At 38.9% G+C, this 11,308-nt stretch overlaps 1 protein-coding gene across 1 annotated transcript in view; it reads left to right on the forward strand.

Annotated features, from left to right (window-relative positions):
• Nucleotides 1-4,294, forward strand: part of WDR25 (WD repeat domain 25) — a 68,367-nt gene extending 64,073 nt beyond the window's left edge. The window contains exons 5-7 of the mRNA XM_010583946.1: nt 995-1,165; nt 3,501-3,641; nt 4,028-4,294. Of these exons, the coding sequence (XP_010582248.1) occupies nt 995-1,165; nt 3,501-3,641; nt 4,028-4,249 (534 nt within the window). The 3' untranslated portion in view covers nt 4,250-4,294. The remainder of the gene's footprint in view (nt 1-994; nt 1,166-3,500; nt 3,642-4,027) is intronic.
• The last annotated feature ends 7,014 nt before the right edge of the window (nt 4,295-11,308 follow it).

The raw sequence follows: 11,308 nt of genomic DNA on the forward strand, positions 1-11,308 counted from the left end.
AAGTCACCCATAAGAACCAAGTTCTGTTGACCCGAAGCTTATTTAAGTGACCCAAATATTGCTTTGTTTGCCTTATCGTCTTGGTTTGGAGGTCGGTAGCAGATGCCTACTGTAAGATCCCCGGGAGATGACCGCTCTGATATTGACCCAGAGGCATTCAACAGGGCTTCTGTAATCGCTGTAGTTGACTTCTATATGTTCAAGGTTCTCCTTAACATAGAGCACACCCCCCCCTCCTCTTCTCCCCTGCCTGTCTCTATGAAACAGCCTGTAGCCATCCATTGCAATCTTCCAGACGTGTGAGTTGTCCCACCATGTTTCAGTTATTCCTATGATATCATAACTTTCTGACTGGGCGCAGAGCTCCAGTTCCTCCTGTTTGATCCCCAGGCTGTGTGTGTTGGTATACATACGCTTGAGGTGGTTGGTCTTCTGGTTCTCGTCTTGGGAAGCAGCTAATGCATTTGTCGCTGCTTTGGTCGGCCTGGCTTATTCCCCAGTTGGTTGCAATGGCGTAGTGTTGCCACTTTGGACCCTGCCCTGAGTCCTTCAGTTTAAAGCCAGCCTCACTAAGTTGGCCAGCCTGCTGCCAAAGATTCCCTTGCCTCTTCTAGAGAATCTAGAAGAGTTCATGAAATAAAAGGGAGTTTGTGTAGACCCAGCTCCACAACGTTGTTGTCTAAAGCTCTTTCTGGATCTAACTCTAACTCCTTAGGAATTTATAACAGGATCTATGTATATATAAATACAATATATAAATTGTACAGATTGGTGCTTTCTTTTATCTCATTTAATTTTTCTGTGTGTGGACTCTTTACATACATTAACAAGCTATCTAATACACCAGTACTTCAACATTTAAAGATCAGTTACTTTTTCCCATTTTATAATAATATGTAGTTTGTTGGAGATAGTTATTAATACAAAGAGAGAAAACATAGGTTATCATGTTCTTCTAATCTGTCAAAAAATAACGAACTTTTTTATCCACTAGGTGTTAAGAGTGTACAAAGCTGCAGTACAACAGACATTGGATATACTCTTTCTCCCTGAAGGAAGAGAATTTCTTACAAGCACAGATGCAGTAAGCCGGGACTCAGCTGATCGTACCATTATTGCATGGGACTTTCAAAGTTCTGCGAAAATCTCCAATCAGATTTTTCATGTAAGTTTAACAACTAGTATTTTTTGGGTCATGATTTAGCATTTCACGTCTGTCGGTGTTGTAAAAACAAGGCTTTTGATTTTCTGTAAGATCATTGTGTGATGTATAAAATGCTCTTAATGTAAGTTGAGGGCTTGCTTTATTTTTACATTTTAAGAACACTTACTTATTCTTAAAAAATGACCTGGAAGACTGATAGGTCTCTGTGTGTTAAAAATATTTGCATTTCAGTGCTCATTCACTGACATCTAAGCTATATTTAGGCAAGGCCACCGCAGTGTCATTCTAGCTTGCCAATGGTGCATGGCAGCAGTTGCTATAGTGCCACATTTCTTTTCCTACACTTTTTCATACATTTTTCATCAGCTGCAATGAGGGCTATTGACAAATTGAGTTTAATATTTGCATAGAAATAGCAACAGCAACCTGATACCTGCATATAGATACCTAGTACAGCATAATCACAGAGGCAAAATTTACTTTTGTCAGTGCAGGTGCAGTATTTCTCTCAGTAATCTATCCAGTCAAGATATTTAATGGACTAAATGGTCTAGAAAGGCTGACAGCTTCAAAGGAGATTCCCGAGGAAGTTAACAGATAATTCCAACTCCCTGGGTATTTTTTAAAAACCTAAGTCTAATATCTTATGTAATATAATATGATTGGATTGTATGTAGAAGCTTTTTGGCTGAAATGAACAGTTCTCTACTAACAAGGACATGTAGTTGATACTCTAGTGAGATTGTTTCATGTTTAGTTTCCACAGTTATGTCTTTGTCCAATATTGGATCTACCAGCATCTTGGATAGGCAATAGGGGAAAAAAAAAAAAAGCTGTGAATGTATAAAGTACAGACCAGTCAGGTTCAGTATCAAGAAGTAAAAACCAAACAACTTTTTTCTCCTTATCCCCTGCCAAACAAACAAACAAACAGACCCCCACAGCCTACCTTCTCACGACTGCAGCATCTCTGAAATGGACTGTTTTCCCCCTTTTCTGCACTGTGAATACACAAAACTTGGTGGTAATTTTGGAAACTCTGCTTCACTTCTCTGAATTTCACCTTTGAACCCTTCAAGGTGGGAGGTAACCTCTGAGCTCTCTAAACAGATTAGATCCCAACAGGGCTTGATCTATTGCTTGTCTGCATTAACAAATGAATAATTCAGAGCTCTAAAATAACCCATTACTACAGTATACCTAGCATAACAGCACAGTGCTCCTGCAGATTGCATTACACTTTCTGATGCCTTACTGTTAGACCCAGTTTCTCCCCAGAAGCATGCAGTGCTCTGCCACGGAGCACGCTGCTAACCAGGCACGCTGCCTAACCCTGTTTTGGTTTCTGTGCCCACTACCTTACAAACCCCAGAACTTCTGTTTCAGTTCATCACTTCCAAACCAAACAACAAAACCAGTCTGATGTTCTTCCCACTCTGCCACATAGCCCAGGGTGTCCAGTGGTAACTGTCAGCCTGGTGTCCTTCACATGCAGATGCATCCTACAACCAGCGCTCTCTTAATTGGTATTCGTGGCATCAAAATTCAGCACTGTGTCTTTAAGTTAGGCTGAAACTAGAAAAGGTTTGGACCTGGTGGAAACCTTGCAAGAGCAGCTGATTTCTGATGTAGTCACCATGCGGAGTTTTGAAAGTAATCTTAATTCAGTCTTAAATAGGAATACTAGGGTAAAGCCAAGTGTTATTCATTTTTGCAGATATTTATGAATTTACAGCCAGCAGCAGCCTACATGGCAAATCACTGTCATAAGGAACTTCTGACTTTAGTAGGCTAATAACGACCCCTATTTTTTTCTTTTTTTTTTTTTTTGAAGAGGGGGGGGGGGTAAGGTGTCTCTTTAAATGGGCTGATTTCTGTTCCTGTCAGTGTGGCGAGAACAGAGAGGATGGAGGATTTGAGAACTGTACGAAGTAGCATGTAAGGCACAGTATGGCTATGGAGGAAGGGGTATGGGAGAAGAGGACTCAAACTTTCACATTCAAACTTCAGTTTTCCTTGGGCAGGAAGAGGATGATTGTGTACTGTCAGGTTGGAGTTACCTTTCTGCAGCTGTTCTGCAGTATAATTATGGTTCAGGGAGAGATGGGCTTTTGCTCAGTATCTAGGGAATTGGGGTAGAGATTTGATTTAATATTTGTCTTGGTGTGAGACTTTCAGTGGATTCTAATAAGTATCTTTTTATAATGTATACTACGGAGGTGACTTATGTATGCCTTACCTTTTATGGTCTTTCAAATATGTCAAAAGATAACCTGAATCATTTGAACAAATCTTTTGTTTCATACAACAAAACTTTCTTTAAAATTATTTTCAGGAGCGTTATACTTGCCCAAGTCTAACTCTGCACCCAAAAGAGTCTATGTTTGTTGCTCAGACAAACGGGAACTACATGGCTTTGTTTTCTGCCCAGCGACCTTACCGAATCAACAAAAAGAAAAGATATGAAGGACATAAGGTATCCTTCTTCACCGGGAACTTAGTATCCAAGTCTGGAAGGGAGATAGATAGCAAAGTACCTGTGCTTTTCAATGTGTCTGCTAATAGTGTTTGATTATAAATCAGTGATAGATATTAATTGGCTTCATTTGCTTTCCTGTGTGCCAGTCTATTTTGAATCATATGCACTCTGAAGAAAATAGTTATTAGAAGACTTTATGAATACTTAATGGCTTGCTTAAATAAGTTTGTGTTATAGCTGCGTCTTAAACACCTGGAGAAGTCCTTAGTGGATATCTATTTAAAGATACTTTTTTTTTTTTTTTGTACTATATTCTTTTTCAGTATATCACAATGAACTTTTCTAATCAGCATCAGGAGTTACACTGTTATTGATTTTCACAGGTGGAAGGATTTGCAGTGGGCTGTGAATTTTCTCCAGATGGAACACTTTTGGTGACAGGAAGTTCAGATGGCAAAGTGTTTTTCTACAACTATCATACTGCTAGGATTATTCGCACTTTGTCTGCACATAAAGAAGCTTGTGTGAGTGCAATATTTCACCCAGTCTTGCCATCGCTCCTTGCAACATGTGATTGGGCTGGAGAAATCAAGATCTGGCAATAACAAGCAGAGTTACTTTTCAGGATGTCTCCTGTTAGTCTGTCAAAGGTGTAGGAAATAAACCATGGTATGCAATGTGAAATTTTGTTGTGATGTGTTGTAGACAGGAGAGACTGTTGTCTGTTCTTCTATGACCTCTAAGTGTATGCTTTCATAATGCAGTTAAGATGGTCTTGTCACTAGCTGCTGAGCAAAGAAGTTGTCTTACTCTCTCCCTTGGACCTGGTGACAAATTTCAGCCCCTTTTGTGTCAATCTTCTGGTGCTCATCTAGCCCTACCCTGCTTTGAGTAGCTAAACTTGAGAAAATTACTGTTCTTTTTATGTAGCTTTTCAATGCAGCTTTCCTAAACCAGGTTTTATCATAGAATCATTTAGGTTGGAAAAAACCTTTAAGATCATCAAGTCCAACCATTAACCTAGCACTGCCAGGTCCACCACTAAACCATGTCCCTAAGCACTATATCTACACGTCTTTTAAATACCTCCAGGGATGGTGACTCAACCACTTCCCTGAGCAGCCAGGCCCAGTGCATGACTACCCTTTTGGTGAAGAAATTTTTCCTAATATTCAATCTAAACCTCCCCTGGTGCAACTCGAGGCCATTTCCTCTTGGCCTCACCAAAAGTTGGTGAGGACATATTATTTAACAGAAGATAGTGTTCAGATCAATTAAGGCCTATTTGATTGTCCTGGGATTTTTTTTTTCCCCACTAGTTTAGCTCCCTGACCTGGTCACTGAAGAGTTAGACAAGCAATAGCGTAGTTTAAGGCAAAACAGCATCTCAGCACAAGAAGGGGCCAGATCGTAGGGCAGGTGGGACTGCTTCTTTTGGTAATGGATAGCTATTACCAGCTCAACCTATTGTAAAATGCCTTCTGAGAGTTCCAGAGAAAGGAGTGCCAGATAAGGTGAAATTAATTTTGAAGTCAATAAATTTGTGCTCTTGAAATCCCAATGTTTAAACTTGAGTTTTAAACTTACATTTATTTACATAAACAAAGCAAAACTATGTATAAATATTTTTAATGAAAAAAATAAACATTTTTTTTTATTGATGGTGTCTGTATTTCACTATTTTACTCCTTTTACTCTTGGCAAGTTAGTACTCAAGACTATCATGGAATTGATACTTGGGAGGGGAAACAATTAATATGCTACCCTTATTTATTGCGAACACACATGCATTTCTCCATACTCTGATGTCACTTAGAAACAGAAAATTGTCATGATGCTATTCAGTGCAGGGGGTGTTCTCTGACATTCAGACAGGAGCTGGGCTATTCTGCAGCGAATAGAAAATTCATTAGGCCATAACCGTATTTACATACATATAGATTTCCTGTAAATGTACTTTAAATTTGCATTCCCTGCACTTGTATTGCTTGATTCTAGAATTATTATCCATTTTATACATACGTGTGTGTGTGTATATATATATATGTATCACTGAAAAAATATGTCTATGCATCACATAAACAATATGTATTCCCAACCTTCACTCTATATAAATACGTGCTACCTTGCAGTGAGTGCTATAAGCTTGGCTTTTGTTTGGTCTGATTAGTCTATTGAGGTATTTTAACATACACTAGATAATTGTATTGAGTAAATTGTCTCTGTCATGGAATCCAGAAGTCATGTCTAATAGCAGCTGTAGCATCTTTTTATTCTGATTTTTTTTCTTATTGGCACAAATACAAGGGGTTTTTATCCATTTTTCACATACTCCTTTAAAACAGCTTTTTCAGAGAAAAATTTTTAGAACACTCTTGCAAATGGCAGATTTTAATTAAGTAATGGGCAAAATGTACTCCATTGGTTTGTAGTTTGTGTTCCTTATAGCTTGTAGTAAGAAATAAGCCTGTACCAAGATATTGTGGCTGTGTGGTTTTAATCATTTTATCAAGAGTTACGACAGGTTTTAACACAGGGAATTAAATTTTAGTGAACCAGGCAACATAGCGCAAGTAACTTTTTTTTTTCCCCAGACAGTTCTTAATTTCTTACTTCCTTGTTAGGCAATTAGCTGTTCGACAGGAGCCTGAATTTTGCACTTCTCTTGACTGTGCCTCTAGCATACAAGCCAGCTGGACCCTTTAAATGACAACTGATTCAGTGATTTGATGAGTTACTCCTAATTCAAGCTGTGAGATCTTCGTAGGTGTCAGAAAGAGTTTAGTTGAAAGTGAAGTAGTAGTTGCCTATCACTGGGCAGGCTGAATCACAACTGCATGGCATTTTCGAAGAGGGTGGCTCTGTGTCCTTCCCTCCAGGTATTTTAGTTCAAAATGTGCTATTGCCGCTTTAAAACTTCTTGCGACCAGTTGTGTCTGTATAAAGGACGGGCAGCACTGTAGTTGTGCAATGCATCCTGTTATCTGCACAAGAGATTATCTGTCTGTTATTTTATTAAATACAGTGTTGAGAAAAGCCTCTGAAATAAGCGTGAGCTCGTGGTAGAAATGCCTTACTGGATGGAGGCCCCAGCTTACGTGATGACTGCTCTATATTTGAATGAGCTCTCAGCACATTCAGCCTCAGCTAAGAGCACCTCTGGATAGAGTGAAAGAGAAAGCAGTCTTTGGGAATCATTGCACATACTGCATAGAAAAGTAACCGCATTTTGTAATATTACTCATGCTGTTGCTTCAGTTTAACTTATGTCCTGAGGCATGATTCTGCTGTCTGGCATTTATCCCTCCTGAAATTATCATGCAAGTATAAATTGTAGACTATTTATGGGGGTGGGAAGGTTAAATTTGATTAACGGTAGTAGAGAAAAATAAAAGAAACTTGAAGCTGTATAATCTTAAAGAATATTAAAATCAGAATTGCATTTGTGTCAGATTTCCAAGATGGCTGGAGTTTTAATTACTTATGAGATCCAGCCAAAGGTTTTATAATGCAATGAAATTATGTTCACAGCATTATCTTGTTTAAATCTCTTTCTAATATAAAACTGATTAAGAGACAGACTGAAATTTAATCATTGGAAATATTTTAGAATAGTGGTGTCAATTAAGTTTTCATTATGATTCAAAGACAAATTCTTCCTTGTAATCTTATGCAATAAACTGTAATCAAAAAATATCCACATTGCTCCATCATTCTGCAATTACCAAATACTGTTTGGGCTGCAAACAAGGTTTATTATGGTCAGATGAAGCTTTTAGAATGTAATGAATTGTTGGTTAATTAATTTTATTCATAAAACGGTAATCTAGAAATTTTTGAATCTTGCTTTAGGAGCAGTTCTTCTAGCTTTATATAGAGCTCTCTAGGGCATCATATATTAGAGCCAAGGCAGAGATCTTTAGCATTTTAAAATGGTCTAGGCTGTGTAGATAAACAAGCCAGATTCATTTTAATCTATTTTGTACTGTACCAAAAAGTAATAATGCCAATCTCTACCACTTTATTATTTGCTACTGGAGCGTTATTAATTTGGGGTGTCAGAGGATGCAAGCTATTCAACTGTCTTTATCTCAAAAACCTGCTAATTAGCAGACAGTTATTAGAATCATTGTGTTCACTCAGCTGAAATACTGTTGGTGAGTCACTCTATATTTCAACTATAGCCATAATCATGAAAATAAGGTATGGCATTACAATGGTATGACTTTCTCCACAGGGGACAGGCAAATGTAAAGTTACAAGACTATGGCAGAACAGAACAAAATGGGAAGATCAAAAAATCATGGGATCTCAAATTTCCCATTTTCCTGATACATGGGTTTGGACTGCATTCAACTGAAAATATTTGCTCTGCTCAATCCCAGCTCCTCCTAGCCACTGCTCGCATCCTCACCATTTAATTTTCAGTTTTTCTGTCCTTGTTTCAGCAGCTTGTCTTCTGCATTTAAGTGTATAGTAGTCTATATGCTTCCACTACATTCATCTTCTCTTCAGTAAATTTCATTTTGCTGTGCTCTGACTAGTGGCTTTCAGGCTTTCATTCCAGCTGTCATTAGAAAGGTAGCCAGAAATCCCAGAGCACTTTGCACTCCATTCTTGCCTTTCTGTTTTCCAGTTTTAATGAGGCTTATTACTTTTGGAGATTCTACCCTCTTTCTTACTTGTCTTTCTGCCTTTGATTACTGCTTTACTGTCTTGCAGATCCTTTCTATTATAGCTGCTCCTAAAAGGTGTACCTACATCAATGTTGTAGTTTGTCAGGAGTGCACTTTTTGGGAAAAAATGATAATAACAAAAAAAAAAATCTCCCAATTATTGCCACTTACAATGCTTTGGTTCACAGAGTGCACAAGCTGCGCTTCTTTCAAACAAGCCTAAATGAGGAGATTTGCTCCAAGACCATATTTAACATGTCCCGGCTAGTGAGACTAGACTGGAGAGAGTTCAGAGCATCCCCTACCCACCCAAATGCATGTAGGTTAGATGCTGCATTTTCAGAAGTGAGACAAACTCTACAAATTTACTCTTGTTGGGCCATACTGCTTGGTAATGTAAACAGATCCTCAGGAGTTTCAAAGAGCCTTTGGCACTTTCCCCTTTCTTGATAAATCTCTCATCTATCTCTTCATGACTCACCACTGTGCAGAGTGGTCTGATGTTTCCACACTTAAAAGAGTGGAAATACAGGAAACTAAATTAATTTATGAAGGGAAAAGAAAGCGATTTTGGAAGTACTTGATCTCCAGTGGTAGTAAGACAAGGTGGCCCCTGCCCAGAGCTTGATGAATTCTGCCACGTGTGTGGAACAACTCGGTTGGGACAGAGCAGCCTAGTCTATAATGCGAATGGTGGGTCTCTAGGTGGGAGTAGGGCTCCCTTTGCTGACTTTAGGCGGAGGTGTAAAGGAATTAAGCTTATTCACCTCCCTCTCCCAGTCCCTGGAGATCCTTCTACACAATCTTATTTAGAAGCCTACCAGAAAGTACCTAGGTACTGCACAGAATTGATAAAGCCTCATCCAAATGTAATTCTCACTACGTTTTCACCAGTTTGGGTAAGTGCCTCTTAAAATCAATCTAAAAACTTGCAGGAACTCTTTGGAGAGGGCTGAAGTTCACCAAGGTTGAAAATGCCTGAAGTTACAGTCTAGACAGCTTCAGCTAGATCCATTCGTCTCCAATTTCCATCAGCAGGGCCACAAAACTCGGGTATTGTTCCTAGTTCTAAGTAAGTTTTATACTAACAAATTGTTTGAAGTGTGTCCTTAGAAGAGCAATTTATATAACAACTTATGCGTAAGTGTACCATCCCTGGTACAGACCTGGTTACCTTGAGAAAGCAATTTTCTTGTGTTCAGATTGTTACCACTCTCTTATAAGCAAGTAGCAAAGAACTGCCTCAGAATATCATTTAGATGTATCTTCACGCATGAACTATGTTATTTTTCATGTTTTACTGCATAACCACCTCCTTTGTTACCTTCCCATTAAGTGATCAAGTAAATTCCAGAGCCCTTCCACCTCACAGTGCATAGGAAATGATTTCAGTTGAATATTAGGTAAAGAATGTCATACCTTATAAAGCAAATGAGTTTTTTTGATTCCTTCCCTTTCCTTGCTTTGTTTATCTTTGCTAAGCCAAGCTCTTCTTGTTTCTAAAGAGAATTTCTTATAAGTAGAGGTAAAAGATCCATTAACCCCAGCCAGTCTGGATGGTTAATTTGCACGTTTGCTATTTGTTTTAATAATTACAGTTACTTGAAATGCAGAAACCATTTCAAATCATGTACTGCTTTTAGTACAAAAATGAAAATGCTTATTATGCCATTAATATGAAACATGCAATCTGTGAACTGTAAACATGACATGGACTAATTTTTATTTGTTAAAACCTCAAACAGAGAGTATTTTGACCAGATATGTGTCTTCTGAATCTGGGCAAAAGCAATGAAGTGAAATCTTAATCCTATCCAAAACCTCATCTACAGATCTTTACTTTTCTCAAACATCAAACATGAGAGACTTAAAAAAAAAATTTTCCTAGGAGACTAATACTGCTGAGGGAAAAAGACATGGGATTCCTTCTACAAGTACAAAGGAAGTAACATCTCTCTTCAGTTCACTGGTAGTAATCTCAAACTCTCTTCAGTTTAGGTTCTCTCCTAATTTTTAACACCTGTGAAACTAAACGGCTGTTGGTGAGTACTCAGGTGAATCACACCCTAATGTTAAAAGATATCTGAGTCATTGCATACTCTCCATAGGGTGTCTGGTATGCACAGACCTGAACATATACAGAAATTCCTCCTTTTTTTTTTTTTAATCAGGCACCATTTGTTTAAAATGGTATTTTAAATGGTATTAATGGTATTTACGCTGTATTACAAAAATTTACAGATAAATAAAGATAAACGTTCTGGAGGACTTACGCCCTCAGAAGAAGAATGGTGCTCGCTATGATTCTCACCTGTTCCTAAAGGTAAGAGGGCAGCTGAGGGCTCTGAGCACACCAGCTTGTGCCTCACCTCCTCCAGTGCACCAAGGACCCAGCCGACGGCGCCGTCCCCTTCGCACACCAGCACTCGGAAGGAGGGGATTTTAGAGAACGTGTGAAACCTCCATTGAGAAACAAAGCAAAGGGGAAAAGAAATGTTACAATGTAGTACAGGAAAAGCGAAGCCTCTTAATATGCTATTTAAGATAGCACATTATTATTGGATGCCGCTGCCCGCCCCCCCAATCAGTTTCAGGATCAACTTCAACAGAGTGAATGGCAAAATAGGAGCTTCTAGATAAAGATGTTTAAAAAGACTGAAAACCACAGACCATAAAACACAGACTAATACCAAGCCCCCAAAATCCCGCAGTCCAAGACTCAATTCTGCAATCCTCTTTTGTAGCACTTCTGCACCTGCTCAAGGTGAGACGCACACCTGGAATGGGAGGCAAGGGTGGCAGCGCGCAGTAAGGAGTGCAGTCTGGGAAAGCTTCGGAGAATAGTTGAAGGAAAAGAGCGAATGGGCTCGGAAGATAAGCAGCAACGTCGGGTGAAAAACAGCAGAAGAGAAGATAAGAGAAAGGCGAGATGAGAGCAGAGAAGAATGGATGTGGCTAACCACAGAACATGAGAAGGAGATGTGGAGA

This window comes from Haliaeetus leucocephalus, unplaced genomic scaffold (genome assembly GCF_000737465.1).
Source record: "Haliaeetus leucocephalus isolate CR32 unplaced genomic scaffold, Haliaeetus_leucocephalus-4.0 Scaffold932, whole genome shotgun sequence".
Lineage (NCBI taxonomy): Eukaryota > Metazoa > Chordata > Aves > Accipitriformes > Accipitridae > Haliaeetus > Haliaeetus leucocephalus.